The sequence below is a fragment of the Phoxinus phoxinus genome (assembly GCF_949152265.1).
Source record: "Phoxinus phoxinus genome assembly, chromosome: 17".
Lineage (NCBI taxonomy): Eukaryota > Metazoa > Chordata > Actinopteri > Cypriniformes > Leuciscidae > Phoxinus > Phoxinus phoxinus.
Genome location: NC_136892.1, coordinates 24,475,661 through 24,493,025, shown reverse-complemented (window position 1 = coordinate 24,493,025; position 17,365 = coordinate 24,475,661). Strand labels below are relative to the sequence as shown.

The window sequence follows — 17,365 nt, the reverse complement described above, 5'->3', positions numbered from 1 at the left end:
TAATTTGCCATTCGTTGACCAGTATCTTGATAATATCAGCAAGAGCTCACTCGCCACCAAGTGGACAGGGGTTTGAATTACAGTTACAATCTTATCACCATCAGTGTAATCTGTCAAAATTACAGACGGCTTTCAGATTTTTCCGTCACTGCTAAAAAATATTCCGTCAATGATGGAAAATTATCAGTTAACACGACCTCTGTTTCCACACCACACACACGTCAAACAAAGTAACCAGAGCAACTTCTCTCTATTTAAGCATATGATGATACACGCAGGTGAGTGATGTAGCCTACGCAATTTCCAGACAGGTCTAAATCATAAACACTTCTAATAGGCTTACTATAGTGAATCAGGGTAAGACGAAAACACTTTTTGGAAGAAGGATTGATGATGTATTGACTTAAATAATCTTAAAAATGTTGTTGATTTTGAACTAAATATTACACTGCACCTTTAATTGTTCAAATTTCAGTATAAAAATTGACACTTTGAAAGCTGAGACTTTGTTTCATATCAAAAGTACAAAGCTAATTGCGATTGGTGTATGGTAGGTGCGCTAGAAGTTTCGGTCAATGATTTCGCCCCTCCAAAACTGATTCAGCCAAAACAAAAACAAAATAATTAAAAAGTTTCGGTTGCCAAAATTTCAGTGCGTCACTATTTTTGAATTCATTTTTTTGCAGAGATCAACCTACTGCTTTGATGTTTGTGTTTAAGTATTTTCCCCTTCTGTTCTCTAAAGCATCATTTACACTGGTGGAGTTGTGTTGAGAGCCGTCCACCTGAGTCCTGCCACACAGCTGTTCCCATCTCTCCTGGGAAACATCCTGTCACACAGAAACACTGACACACAGCATGATGGCCATCAGGGACAAGCTAACCATATCCTTCACCTGACATGTAAGTGCTCTCTGTGCGTTCAAAGAGTGTTTACAACAGCACAACCCGTCGTAACATGAAGGCTCAAATCAGAAGGAAAAACAGTAGTGAGAGATGTCATGTTAGAGAGAACGTAGACACAGCCTAAACCATCAGCATGCAAGTTAAAGCCAAAATCACTCCCTATTAGGAATAAGACCTTGAGTCGAGACCTGACTGAGCACCATGAAACAAGCCAACAATGTGAAATAAGTCAATAAACAAAACAACGCAGTAGTTCTTAATGTCATTTTATGTTCCTGTTCCTGACCTAATAATTTTTTAACAAACCAAGAACAATTGCAGCTGAAGTTGACAGCCAGCCAGCTTGACAACAGACATGTCGAACCATGTATTTTAATTATATGCAAAAATCAACTTTGACATGATAATAAGTCTTTTTGTGTTTCTACAATAATGATCAAAAGACCATTTGGGATGTTGCATTCAAAATTCAATTTGAGATTTTTGCTCAAAAACAAATGATTTATTTTATTAAATGAAATAGCCTAATATTTAAACAGTATTTACAATTATATTTACATTAATATAATTTTTAAGGCTATATTCAAATAAAACAAATATTTTAAAATTGATTGCCAACTGGAACTTAAACCTACAAAACTGAGCATCTATTAGATGCTGAGCATTGTGTTTTTACCGCTCGTCGAAAGTTGAAGAATGTTCAACTTTGGGTAAAAAGCAGCGCTCATCACTGACTGTCACCTTTTACCCAGCCGTCCAATCACATGCTTGTACAACGACAACAAACGACAGCAACAAGCACATCTCTTCATCCAAAACTAGTGCCAGAACAAGTACATTACCTTGTGTCGACATTTTTATATTGTGAAATTAACTACTTTCGAAATTAGATACTAGTAACAGTTCCGCGGATATTCCATAGCACATATAGCCTAGCGTCTCAACTGGAAAAACAAACTGCAGCAATGCGTTTTCAGCTGGCTAAAAAATGCTTTGGTGGACACACGGCCTACAAGCTCAGCTTGGGTAAAAGACCTCTTGAGCCAAATGGCAAAAGCATAAGACCATGAGCCAGCATGATTGGCATGAGATAATATCTGCTGCCAAAAAAAACCCTCAAGAAAGCAAGGTTCACATTCCTTCTGCATGACTTTATTACTGCATGCATGTGCTTTGGATCTGTAAACAGCAGGGGAGGGAGGAATAATATACATGGAAATTGAGAGGGACAATACGATCTGGTGTCTCGCCAGCATTCCTCAAAGTGCAATTCTTTGCTAAAGTAGATATAATAAAGAAGGGATGTTAAAAACAGATGGCTAACTGCTGTGCTAATGCTTCAGGTCCCTGATTCTTTTACTTTTTCAGTAAGAGCCAGAAAGGAGATTTTGCTTACTCAGCAGCACCTATGCGGATGGGTTAATGTGGGTCAGAACCAAGGGTGAGATCTACATTAACATCACTGGGCCTCCTGCCCAATGTTGAACAGAGAGGAGAAATGTTCTCTAGCGATGCATTTCAAGAGGATAGTGATATTAGACAACATTCACTATCAATACTTTAGAAGTAAGTTATTTACAGCACTATTATCTACAGCATCTTACAATGCACAAAAGTTCACACCGAACTAACACTAAACATAAGAGGGGTGTAAGCAGATTAGAGCTGCATGAATCATGATTAATTGTTAATTGTTGCAATCTCGATTCAAACACCCATGATCCTAAATGACATCGATTCAGCTTTGTTTGTTAAAACTTTGACAAGAACGATTACAGCGAACATTCAAATCACTGAGCCAGAGCCAGAAACAGTCGTTTCAACCACACAGTTATATATTTCTGTCTTACAATAATTCAAATGACCACAGAAGTACTAGAATAAAAGTTTACATAGGATATAAACACTGATGTCAAAATCAAAGTAGCTAATGTGAATCGGCCTTTGAAAGTAACTTCAAATATTGTATCAATTACATCGTTACACCAGTAGGTGGCGACAAGTGAGTGTTCAAAATGTTTTTGTTATTTATTCATTAATTCAAAAGAGTTGTTCAAAAACACAGTAATGAATCAAACTAAGAGAAGTCTTTGTGAGTAAGTTATTGAATCACTAATTCAAACTGAAAAAAAAATGTAATAGACTTCAGCAATTATCATTTTGCCAGAACCTCTAGTAAATTACTTGTTATTTTGTTTAGTTGTCTATTCAGAACATTGGGGAATTTGTGATTCTCTATGTTAAACAAAAAAAAATTGTGATTCAGTTTATTCTGAATCATGCAGCTCCAAAGCAGATCATTAGAAAAATGTAGGAATGAGACTGCATGAATAAATTTAAATTAGCCACTAATTTGCAGAAACCTAAAAACGTTACTAATTGCAACAGGACTGTTTCAGATAGTCAATAATAATGATAATAAACGGAGCAATTCCAAGAGTATCATATAATAAATCAATAATAATGATATTAATAATAAAATGACAAACAAATCAATGTTATGCACTCATAGGTTTAAATTAGCTATAGGCTGTATCTATATAAAATGTCCAACTTTTGCATATTTTCTTTTTGTAAAAAAAATTATAATACATTTATTTAACAAAAAAGTAAGAAAACTTTAATATAAAATATTAGCTATATGTAATATTTTGTTGAAATTATTTCTACCAAAATAAAAAATCGTACTTTTGAGCCCTCGCACTATCGCATCCTTTCATTGCAGTGGCTTTTACACAGAGAGGTAACACTCTAAAATCCAGTTGTGGGAATAATTCCCCTTGAAGCAACTTCAAGCAAAGTTTCTTGCTCAAGGGCACAACAGTGAAATCTCATGGCTCACTTCACCTCTTGGAGAAACCATACAGTTTGATTACAGGTTCACAGCTTTAACCTCCTCACCGCACCACCCTTGGGAGAAACGAGAGTCATGTGATGTAACGATGGAAACAAATAAATAAATTAATCCCTGTCCGACTCCGAAGCTACAAAACCTCTTTATAACCGCCAGATATGAAACATGTCGTTTTGACTGGATCACTGTATTATCAGCTGTGAGCGGTCTGTATCTGTCAGTAACCCACACCGCTCACGAGGAACATATGAGCATGTTGTCTACTGATCCTGAGTGGCAGAACAATTATATCACCTATCAAATCCATGCTCTCTCATTACAGCGCCCTTCCATCATAAATCTCAACAGCCCGCCACCCCCATCCTCCTCTAGCCAGGAAATTCCCCGGATGCTGTTATTTTCCCTGATGCAAGGCCTTTAAGGTACAGCCAGCCTGTGGAGATGAGTGTTCTTGGCAGCATCCACTGGCAGCGGTCCACAGGGAAAAACTCATCATCCTGTGTCCGTGGTTCGGGATGCAGCGTTTTGCGGGGACAGCGAGGTCTGAACTTCTCCAGGATGGGATGAAAGATTTCTACCTCTGACACTGATCTGAAGGCTAGACTTCATAGCCACTAACAGAACTCATTTTTTGGGACATTCGCAGAAACATAAATCTCAGATCGGAATCAATTATCTGGACCCGGAGCAGACTTAAGTCCTTCGGTACGGCGGCTTCTGCCGCTCCGTCATAATCCAGGGGAGTTATAATAAAACACAGCGGCCCTTCATGACCCTGCACACATCGTTGCAGAATTAATATCTCCATATGGCTCTGACCCCTTACCTATTATTCATTTTCTCTTAATATGAGAGAGGAAAACAGTCGGTGGGGAATTAAATCGAGTCCTTTTGAAGGCACATCCTCACTAATCTACCCGAAACATTTAATTATCTCTCTAAATCTAAATCCTCGGTGACCAAACAATGTGTCATCCCTCTTTATCTGAATATATGCGTGCTTTCAAATCTGCCAATTTCCTTTTAATAAGATAACAGACCTGATCCTTCAGGGACGAGGACAGCTTTAAGTATTTTTAAGCAATTTTATAACAGAGTCCCAGTACGTCAACAGATTAAAGGGATATATTCCTTAAATCTGACTGAACATTCAACCCATCACAGTTATAATCAAATGCATCAATATTTAACAGTCATTTTAAATGTTTCAGTATAGCCACGAAACAAAATTTGGGATTTTTAGCTATTGCAAAAGTTCTTCAATTTGAGTTGCGCCAATATTAAAAAATTCTAAATAAATTAAAAATCAAATCAAAATGAATACCACAGCTGAATTTATTCATCACAATATAACACAAAAATATTAATTTTGAGATTTGCTAAAGATGACATTTAACATAAACTCTTAGTATTCTGAGATAAACAATAACTTCATGACATCAAGTAAATTAAATGTACAAATAGAGAAAAGATAAAGATAAATTAAAAAAATAAAGTAGTTTTAATTTTAAAAAGTAGTACATTTTGTAGCTTCATAAATGTAGCTTTTAATATTGCATTTTTGTTTGATGCACATTTTTACAAAATAAATTAATAAAATAAACAATAACACATACATGCATTCATAATTTACTTAAATTAAAATGTGCATTATAATTACAGTTTTAAAATGTACAATTAAACTTTATAATAAAACAATACAATTATTTTAATATTTAATTTTAATGTAAATTAGAGAAATGTAAATTAAACATCAAATATGGACAAAGATACAGTTAACATTTTTTAATTTAAGATAAAACATTTTATTTTTACATAGCATAATTTACTTAAAATAAAAACGCTTATATTAAAACACTTTGTATTACACAAAATTGTATTAGTTTGTATTAGTTTAAAATAACAGTACTTAAAAATGGCAAAGCAGAATGTTTAGACATAGGTTAAAACAGACAAAAGGTTATTTTGTCATTCAACATCAGAGTGATAAACAGCATAAAATAGTGCACAAATTGGGACGCACCTACAGTCTCCACAATAGTGGTGTGTTGTGATATTTCAATGCTGTTTGTTGACAAGCTGGTCACGGAGCTGGTGCCCATGGGCCCAGTCACCCAACCTAGCATGAAAACAAACCATAGAAAGAGAGTGTCAATTAGCAGATGCATCTGGTGAACAGCGCCAGCTATAAACCCGTCGAGCAAATCAGAAACGATGTCCGCTGCCAATAAAGTCCAGATCGATAGGCCGAGAGCTGATGATTAATCTGGATGCTGAATACATACAGACAACTGGGGCAGATGACAGTGACAGAGGCTGGATGGCACAGAGATAAAAGAGAAAAACTACATGAAAGTAACCTTTGTAGGTCAATTACCTCCATCCCTCACATGCAGCGGTGAAAATTGGCAAGTGTAGGCACTAGGCACTCTGGGTAAGAGTGGTTCAAGTTCGTAGAGGAGTCACATGCACGTCGACTAAGGCTCAGTGTGAAGTTCACTCAGAGAGTGATGGCCATTTAGTCATTTAATGGGTTTTACCCAGCAGACAGTCTCAGCAGGAAAAGCTCACACTGTTACTTTTGCAGCTATATTCAACAAACACTAAAGACCAGTCATTAGAGAGTCACATGACACTAAAAACCAGATGGAACAAACAAAACAAACCCACATAGTGACGATTCATGTGGTGCTCGCTAATTTCCTGCGCTCTCGCCAGCGATCATGCACACATATGCAAGTACAGTCATCTCACACATGATGTAGTTTGGCCCTGGGCGCTGTGTATGCGTCCTAACAAATGTCATTCGGATCAATAAAAATCTGCTATAAAAACTATATACTTAGATGGATGCACCCGAGTTTATGCCTATGTGTGCATTACTGTGTCTGTGTGTGCGTTTGAGTGTGCGGTGTATCCATGTGTGTCCAACCATGCATTTAAAGATGAACAGGGCGTATAATGCAGATGGAAAAATGGATTTTGCATTCAAGGCATGTGTGCAGGTAAAACAGTCTAATCAAGTGGGAAAAAAATGAAAGAGGAGAGAGGGGATGGGGAAATTATCCAATACACGTATGTAATATTATTTTGGGTTGTATTCTGTGTAGAAATACATTTTTAATACAATAAATATATATTCTATAACAATTCTATAGTTCAGTAATTTTTTATATATATATTTTATTTTAAGCCTGACATTTTGAAATTGAATAAAAAAAAATTGGGACAATGTATTGAAACTTTAGACAAAATGAAAAGAAAAAAGTCAAAAATAAATGTGCATACGTGCATACAATTTTTGTTTAGTATTATATTTGACAAACATGCTTTTATGGCTGATATAGGATTATATAGGAGAACATTGGGGGGGGGGGGGGGGGGACTCCTAAATTAGCAAAAATATGCAATGTGTTGCAGTTGCTGATATTTTAAAAACAAGGATGAAATTCTGATAGCTTGTCATGAAACTCAAAGAGATCTTTCTAACAGAATAGCAGAGAACTGCATATAAATATCAGTTGTCAGTCACTCATCTCTGGCTCAGTTTGATGTATTTTAAATGCTTAGTTTTATGATCAAAGCTCTCTAGTTTTTATTGTGGGGGCAAAACAGACTATGCAATACAATGACGATTGAGAGATTTACAAATAAACGTTCCTCAAAATTATATCATATTTTATGATCACATTTGACTAGCCTTACACATTTAACTAGGTTACACTGTGTTACACTGTACACAGATTACATAACTTTTCCACCGCGGCACAACCGGAGGCAGGGTCTGATAGCGGCTCCCTGATGCCTGAAAATGTTAGGCCACACACACACACACACACACACAGAGTACACTAATTTAAAAGTGAAAAGCGAGTGAGCATAGGTTTTTCAGCAGCGTGCTGATCATGGTGATAAATTAGAGGCCTTTTGAAATTTGTGCATCAAATATGATACAGTACATCCCACAGTACACTCACACTCTTCTCTTTTCCTCTCTCTCTGTCTGACTGACATTAGTGTTGAGACAAGGTGGAGCTTCTTCAATTATTTACTAACAGGAGTCCATGAAAGAGGTGTCAGCCAATCAGAGGCCAAATTCAAGAGACCGACCAATGGGAAAGGATCACGTGTCGTATATCATCAATACTGCACTGCCTTAATAGAGAAGATGTGGACAAACTGAATATTCTCTCTCATAAGACTATGAGTGGCAAGTCATGCTGTAGATACAAGAGCTTGAGCAACAGATGGTCTGGGTCCAGACAGGACAATGGGACGCGGGGCATGGGAGGCGGGGGAGGGGCCGGGCTCAACTGTATTAAATGACACGCTTTAAGGCTTAAAAGAAGACAGAGGAGATGAAAGGCAAAAACAGGGTGGAGAGTCCTATTAATTATCCACAAGCTTCTACTGCTCAAAATTGCGAATTATTTTGCAACCACAAAACACAGACGAACAAGTCACAGATGTTAGTTGTGTACACGTTGTACACTTATGCTATGTCTGTTACAAAAAACAGGTTCAGTATGCAAATATAATTTATTAATTCAGATGGCACTTCTGAAACTTACTAGTAGTCCACTGCGTGAAGAAACTTTTGGGTATAATGTCAAAGTTTCCTTTATTTTGCTATCCTCACTTACATAAATGAACTATAGTATCCTGTACCCACTAGTAAAAAATATAAACAATTATATCTGGTGTCTGAATAATTTTTAGTTTGTCTGTATATATATTGGTCTGTGTATATATATATACATAATTATTTAATTTTTTTATCACATAAAACACTATATTTTCATTGAAAGCAATGTTACTGGATAAAAGCATAAATATGAATAAATGTCACTGTGATCCAGTTCCGATATCATAGTTAGGGAAATGGGTCTAAATTCTTAATATGCTACTGTTTTGTATCCAGACTGTCTTGGGATCTTTCAAAATCCTGCTGTCAAGAACAACCGATTATTTCAATCTGCATTATACAAGGATTGTGTAACCAGACTAAAGCTAAAACTCATTTTCTTGTGTGGTTTGTGGAGGATTTTATGCTGTATGTTTGTCACTGTGTTAGTAAAAAAAAAAAAAAAAAATTTTTTTTTTAAATACCATCAAGAATTCTGTGTATCATGGAAGAGAGACTGCCACATCAAGTTAGGGCATTGCTCTGCCCCTTCACAGAATAAGCTGTGTGTGTGTGCGTGTGTGTGTGCGTGTGCGTGTGCGTGCGTGTGTGTGTGTGTGTGTGTGTGTGTGTGTGTGTGTGTGTGTGTGTGAGAGAAAGAGAATGTGAGTGAGAGGTTCATTCATCTAAAATTGCTTTATATGTGTAGTTATTTCAAAAGCATAAATGTCTTAGGAGCCATAAAATGTCTAGAAAGTATTTTAGCAGGTGAATAACTAAAATTATACTGCCAGAATACTCCTACTGAATGCAAATACATATCAGAAATTCTGCAGCTTCTACCTTTCATTAAAAAAGGTCAAATCCATTGACATACTGATAAAATAGGCCTACCCCGCAGGCCCGTAAAGCCATGCTTACAGGCGTGCGATTTCTTTTCACAAAGACAAAAGCGACAGATCTGGGATCAGTATATCACAAAGATATCATGTGCTAAGAGAGGGAGGTCTTAAAATCACAGAAATGTGGACCAATGATCCACAGTCAGTTAGTCATATATCAACAGGTCCCCAACAGTGTAATGACGGGGCATCAATCCTGCCCTGCCTCAAATTGATGAGGTCTGTCAGAGAAAGGCAGTGTATATTCTCCGCTTTATGATGGAGCTAAATCACGATGAAGAATACAACGGACAGTCAGTCACCTGCTCTAAGCCCATGTAATGAACAAGAGATTATTGGAACAGGGGCCAAAACATTTGTGCCGCCTACTCAGTCAGAGACAATTAGCAGAGGGGCTGAAGCTGATATGCAGCCTTAAATTCAATTTAATGAAGACAATCCAGTGAATAAGATCATGGAGGGATGGAGGAAAGGCTCTCCCTCCCTTCCTCCATTCTCTCATTGCCTTGTTTTTCCTTCATTGGGAGAATGGGCAGGAATCTCTTATCCTAGGTTTCCACTTGTGCGTAAGAAACTGTTGTGGTTTCTCTCTTTTGAAAAATAGCTTCTCAAAGTCGTGGATTTTTGTGATGCCAGATTTAGACTTTGTTATTCAAAGAAACAAAGCCGAGCAAGCTTCTTGCAAGGAGCGGCTCCGGATATCTGCCCCATTCTCAATATATACCTATACATCCTTCACACACCCTTAGGCAAAGGTTTTTGTTTTTACCATGTGACACACTAGAATAGAATTTGTTTCTGTAAACATATACCAGGCCTCTGTTCACATTTCATTCCCAGCACACAGACACCACACACAGCTTAAATAGCGTTCACACAAATAGCTAGCCTATATTATATTAAATTACTTATTTTCGAAATAATAAAATCTTCTTTGTTTGCTCACATGTTGATTTTAACTATAAACTGTAATAAATAAATAAAAATCCTGCTAAATTTACAGAACAAAACGTTAGCTGTTGTTGCCAGAAATTCACCATAAAAACATGGTGTCACAAACATTTTGTGTGCGTGCGTGTGTCTGTGTGTGTGTGTTTGTGTGTGTCCAAAGCCATGTAATGGGAAGGGTTGGGGAAAGACGTGGCAAGCAACCTACCCCAGAAAAAATTGCCAAGAAAATTAATGGACAGTCTCCCGCGTATGGCTAGATATGGCCATAGAATCACCAAGAGTCAGATACAACTGAAATGGTAATTGATAGATAGATAGAAAGGTATGTTATTAAGTAATATCATTTTAATACCAAGCAACTCGAACTATGAAAACCATAGCTTCTACTTGCAAAAAAAACATTTGACAGCATTTTACAGTAAAATTACACATGCGTTAAACCGTTCACAATACAAGGTAACTTACAATAAACAGCTTTTTACTGTAGCATTTCATTTTTTGGTTTTAAAACTTACAAACAGTTTTTACAATGTACTGTCAAGTCATCATATTGTCATCAATTGTGAAATTGTATGCACAATTACAGTGTATTTTGACTTGGCAAAGTAGAGTGTCACCTCACCTCACCTCTCATTTGCATAAAGTTCAGCATTTATTTTGAAACTTTGTGATGCCCTCTCTCCCTGCATGCACCACTCTGTTATCAACACCACAATGCCCCAAACGAACCTTCGGCTCAGCTCCCGTGAGTAAATTAAACACGCTCACTCAGCTAAGCACAAGTGGACAGGTACGGTTACAGGCACTGGTTATGAATCTTCTCGCTTGGCTCTAACTGAGATTACACAGGAGCGTTCGACTGTCAGCTGGTAAACACTGTCTTAATCATCTTTCGGTGTCAGGACAAAGGCAAGAGGCAACCTCTAAGTTTGAGCCATGGCAGCTTGCATGAGAGTCACAACAGCATTAAAATTCAATCAACTCGACTAACAGGTGCTCTTCAATGCGGTCACCCTTGAAGCAGGAGATGAGGAAAGATCATTGATCACATGGGCTATCATAGCAGCGCAGTGCACAAACACTGAAGGCCATGCGGATAGACCAACCAATCATGAGACGCCAAAGGGCATCACACGCATAAAGATGGTCACCTAGAGCATGTACAATCCATCCTCATTGAGTCTGTAGACGCGGAGAGAGAGATGGAGACAGCTCAGACATCTGGACATACAGGAAGAGAAATAATGATGTCAACCCAACTGGAGTGATTCCTCTATCGACCTCATAACAAAAACCAAAAACATCATGAATATAAACTAGACGAATAATAATACTCGTGTCACGATTCGGTTTGACACAAGATACTGATCTCACCATACGATACTCTCACTTACTTTGAACAAAGTCAAAATAGAGTTAAAATGGAACTTTAAAATAAATATTTGTTTGTTTTTTTTACTTCGAAACTAATGTGGTAAACAACAAGAAGTACTATTAAAATTCTACATTTGGTATTACATAAAATTTTGCACCGGATAATGGTGACACCAGAATAGAAATGATCATTTCTATTCTAGAAATATTCATCATTCTGCTTATCTAGAAATACAGAATTATGTTAGATACATATCCCTGAATGCATAGGCTACATTAAAGAAGTTTTAAAACATCTTATTTTAGTAAATAATAGGGCTGCACAATTAATCGAATTGGTAATCGCGATTACAATTACGGATGTCACAATATGTGATAGTTCAAAGGCGTAGTTACAAAAAAAAAATCCACTTACATTCTTCTGTGTGCTTAAGATGTTTTTTTATAACATTATAATAGAATGCATATTTTACTTTGGTTTGGTTTCTTTAAAATAAAAAAAATGGATATATGACATTTGAGGCTTAATGAAAAGCAATACGTTTTTCAGGAAGAGTGTTTTCAGCTTGTTCATTTTGAAATAACAATATGGCATGCAATTGCCAATCACTTCAAACAATAGTATAAAGCTATTTAAAACATCATTCAATGTAAATTGTGACATTCGTAATAAATAATCACAATTACAATTTCAAGGTAATAATCAACATTTACGTGCAGCCCCAATCGTGTATAATCGTGCAGCCCTATTAAATAATGTATTTTATTTTTAATTTATGAATAATAATTAGTAAAGATTGACCATATTTGATGCAGCATTACCATTTCTAATGCTAAATTAAATGCCTAAACTTTTATTTTTGGTTAAATATGCAGGAAAGATATGTGACCCTGGACCACAAAACCAGTCACATGGAACAATTTTATGAAATTGAGATGTATACATCATATGAAAGCTGAATAGATAAGCTTCCAATTGATGTATGGTTTGTTAGGACAATTTGTTTACAACAATTAGAAAATCTGGAATCTGAGGGTGCAAAAAAATCGAAACACTGAGAAAATCACCTTTAAAGTTGTCCATTTATGTTCGCAATTATGCTGCAATGACTCACAAAAATAAATGTTTTATATATTTACAGTAGGACAATGACAAAATATCTTCATGGAACATGATCTTTACTTAATAGCCTAATGATTTTTGTCATAAAAGAAAAATCGATGATTTTGACCCATATAATGTAGGCCTGTTGGCTATTGCCACAAATATACCCGTGCGACTTGTGACTGGTTTTGTGATCAAGGGTCACATATTGTCGCAATACTCAAATAATGCTGTGCGTCACATGATGTACACAGTGACAGTGACAAAAGTAGTACATCCGAATTGCATTAACACTACACACGTCAAACTATACAGAACATATGGAAAAAAGTACCTAAGAGTATCCAGTTTCAGATGGAGCCACTGTGTTACTTTTTCCATGAGTTTTGCTAACTAGCATTATCATTTTAGTGTTAATGTCTGAAAACTTAAAGAAACAACAAAATAATCCAAGAAAGAAAAAAAAGAACAAAAACGGATGTTCAGGGTTCATTTACAAAGGTCAACAGAGCCTGAGGAAATCCTCACTGGAACTAAAAAAAGGATGTTCTTCTTCTGCTAGAAAAATGAGGGATGACTGAGGGAAAGGCACCGATCAAAAGTACACTGTGCTGAATGTATATCTGCACCTAGAAAAAACCCAGTCAAATCGCTCTCCGTTCTGGCTGCTTACAGTTTGTGTCTTCACCCAGGCTATGTCTGCATTACATGAGAACAAGAGCATCAAGACAAGCGGAAGGTCATGTTCAGCCTGGGGAGAGGCCCGTCCATTTACTCATGCAGATCAATATGATTAACTGGGAGGAAACAGCCTTCCCCCACTGCCAGCTTCTGTTTAAGAAAGGCACCGTGGAAAGAATTTATACCCTGCTGTTCAACTGTGCCAGTTTTCCCCCGGCGAAGGGAAACAATGACACAGAAACGAGGCAAACTGTTCATGTTCAGTTTCTCTTGGCACACGCAACCCTACAGAGATTCACAAACATGGGAATACAGAAGAGTCAAACAGGAAAGTATCAGTGGAATGGAGTTCCTAGTCATATGCCAGCTTTTAAATTATGCTCCGCTCGGGATCTCCACCGTCAGATGCTTCCATGTTTTGTAATTTAGTTCAAAATATGATCACTGTAATAATGAAATCTTTTGAGGTTCCACGCTGGTGGAAGCCTTTGGAGAAACTAAGTCTAAAGACTTTTTGAAGATGACTCAAAGTAAGGAACGTATATGCAAGTGCATCAAAGCCTTTTCCTTGTTATGATGGCAAATGTTTAGTTTCTTGAATAAACTAATAGGTTCCTCAGAGAACTGCTCTTTTAAAAGTGTGCCTGGAGGTTCTCCAGAGGGTTTCACCACACCAGTGTCTGTGGCATGTGAAAACTAGCGATCTTTAGTTGCCACAAACCGTATGTTTGAACAGAATGCAATCTATAATGAATCTAGCTAGATTCAGCACCACGGACAGCGCACACAATCTCCTCAACAATACATGTAAGGTCCAACATGCAGGATTACTAATAATAATTATCATGTTAAGTGTCAGGCAAAATCAGCTCTTCTTTTGAATCACAACTATAGACCTGCAAATGCTTCTACACTGAAACCTGCGTATGACAGCAAGTGTTACTGATACAAAATCGACAAGCCACCTCTAATCATTTAACTACATCTAATCCATACACACTGATCAATAACATCAACATTTGTACAGGCCTTCCTGGATAACACATCTCAATAAAAGCCAGCATTTATCATTCTGGTCCTTCAATGGACACTTTCAGCTGCTTGTCTTGCATTAATAATCAATCAAGGAGAAGGAGTCACAGTGGTCTAATGACTGGCCAGAAGCTGGTGATCTCAACACAGTTATGATATCTGTGGCCAGGTGTATAGGTAATATTGAGGAAAGAAAGAAAAATAGCTCGCATTATGCCAACAACAACAGCATAATTGAATCAACAATTTAATTAAACATAATATTTAATCACATATTTAAGGGATGTTTAATCTAATTCACTTAAACATCACACAAAATATTAATAAAATAAAATAAATAGCCTATACGTTACCTTAACTGCCTCTGCGTGCGTGACCCGGTCGAACACTTTGTCGTTAACTTTCATTATCTGGTCTCCTATTCTCAAACCCTCCTTTTCTGCCAGTGATCCCGGTTCCACCAGTGACACATAGATCCCAACTCCATGCTCGGAACCTCCGCGGATGCTAAATCCCAAACCCTCGTTGCTCTTGTGACGCTTGAGGATCACCTGTCGGATTTCTCCAGGGGGCTCCGGTAAGAAATTTCTGCCCAGTAAAGGAATAAGAGTCGCTGTCCCATCGCTGCTGGTGCTGATACTGTCAGGAGACCCGCGCAGAGCGGCTTGAGGCGCGGAAGCAGGCGAGAAATGAGCCCCGTGTGTTGGACTGGAATTAGCAGCCTCGTGGGAGCCGTCCGGGTCACCATTGCGCGCAAGAACATCAGATTTCAAGTAGAGCCCCTCTGATGTGTACTGATCGAACAGAAGCTGATCCGAGCGCGGGATGACCAGCCGCAGCATGGGCAGGAGCTGACGCTTGCTCGGGACGTTCAGTATAACCTTAAGCGTCTGGACCAGATCGTACACATTGCGCTTGGAGTGGTACACGTTGAGGCAGTGGATGAACTGCTCTCTCTCGAGGTCGCTGAGCAGCAGGTTGAGAGCGTTGTGGAGCTTCTTCACGTTGGCGGACAGAGAACGCGCGCTGGAAGCCACGGAGTTGCCCGAGGAAGAGTTGAGCGACATGCGCTCCAGGTCTGTGCTCATCCTCGCGCCCTTTGCCTGGATCACAGAGCCACGCGGAAGCGGAGGGGTCCGGCGAGCATTGCAGTAGCACCGGAACCGAGTCTACAGGAGCCTGCGGAGCGGCGCATGGCACTGCGATGCCTTGATGTTCACGGTCATACTCAATATTATATCAAACGAGTCACACAGGACCTACAAAACCAAACACATAAATCTAATTAGCGGGGGGAAAAAAGTTTTGAAATAAACACTTTATATTTTAATTGCTACTATGTACATTTAAATGTTAAGGCCTATGTAAAAAAGAAATAATAATAATAATTTTACTCTAAAATATTGAAAAAGTTAATGCAACGTATAGTAGGCCTATGACTGAACTTAGTTTACATTACATTTATGAGGAAAATTAAATCAAATGTACATTGTAGTGTTTTACATTACATATTGTGTTGTTTAGTTAGCTAATGTTCCTGCATTCATTTAATGTCACGTGTTACCTGGAAGGTGTAGCACTGTGATCTGTCATTGTTATTAATCACAGTTGCAGGAGAGATCCCTTTCTTTTTCTTTTCTTTTTTTTAGTTATATCAACTTGTGGCATTCAACAGTACCCGGTATATTTGGAACAGTTATTTTACAATGGCAAACAGATTAAATAACTCACGATAATCTAGTTTGGAATATTAATAGCCCTACTGAATGAAATAATGACATACATTCTACGATTATAAATGTAAAAATATGGTCATCAAAATTCATTCCCATCATCTCAACATTTCATATTTATAAAAAAAATATGAAATTTAGATTTCACGGTAAAAACAGAACTTTAAAGTAAAATTTTAAAAGCCCTATATTCGAGCGCAAAGTGCACCTTCCCAATAACGGTGACAGAAAGCTGCGCGCTCCGGTGCGTCTTGTGCTCGTGAAAGGGGGTCAAGTGGCCAGTGCGTCTTCTCCAATATCTCTGTCGTCAACAGCGAATCCCTCATAAAGGAGTTCAGGATCTTTGCCCAGAAATCCAAAGCTTACAACGAGCACAATCATACGAATGCGTACCCGTTGATTAGTTTTTAAAGTAGAGCACCGGATCAGCGTTCAGTTCTAATCCACTCGTCCCTGTATTTGGAGGATATGGCACCCAAACTAAAATGCAAAGTTGTTTTCCTTTGGCACTCTCAAATCAGAAAGTTGAAACGCGCTTTAGTCCCTTGGAAACTGCGCTGGATGAATTCCACAGACAAATAAATCAAACAGGTTGGAAAGTTATTTGATGCGTTAGTGCGCAAAGAAAGAAAGTAAAACGGCACGGACTCGACTGTGTCTCCGTCTAGCCTTCAGCTGTCGGAGGGGATCGACTGAACTGGCTCGCTTCAACGAGTCCCTACACAGGAAATGACGCAGCTTATGTGGTGCGCGTAAGTTGCTTAGTAACCAACAACACACGAGTCATGCCGGGTGCGCGCAGGACTTGCAAATGACCAATTGCTTATTTTAAGAGCAGTGTTATAGACCTTATTCAGAGCAGCGCCATGACAGGAATGAAAGCGAGGCTGAGGGATAGACTTGCCGTGTTTTCAATGGCATCAGCTGTAAAAAAAAAAAAAAAAACTAATAATTTTAAACTATAATTTTGTCTGTTTTTTTTTTTTTTGTTTTTTGTTTTTTTTTTTGTCTACTGAAATTTCTTGGAAAGATATTTTTTTTAGTGTTTCGTCAACAGAAAAATAAAAAAACACATTAAAGAACAGTGCAAGAGCCTCGCTTTCATTCCTAAAAATATGATATAGCTAATGTCTATTTATTGTCATTGAGACATTTTTTATTCATATTTTGATATTAGCCTACTTTAATTTGAGTAATTTTGTT

At 37.7% G+C, this 17,365-nt stretch overlaps 1 protein-coding gene across 1 annotated transcript in view; it reads right to left on the bottom strand.

Moving 5' to 3' along the window:
• The window catches only part of whrna (whirlin a), a 93,890-nt gene extending 77,014 nt beyond the window's left edge, over window positions 1-16,876 (bottom strand). Inside the window, exons 1-2 of the mRNA XM_079585507.1 lie at window positions 16,371-16,876; window positions 14,783-15,688 (exon numbers count right to left, since the gene is read on the bottom strand). Coding sequence (XP_079441633.1) covers window positions 14,783-15,517 — 735 coding nt within the window. The 5' untranslated portion in view covers window positions 15,518-15,688; window positions 16,371-16,876. The remainder of the gene's footprint in view (window positions 1-14,782; window positions 15,689-16,370) is intronic.
• Between the last annotated feature and the right edge of the window lie 489 nt (window positions 16,877-17,365).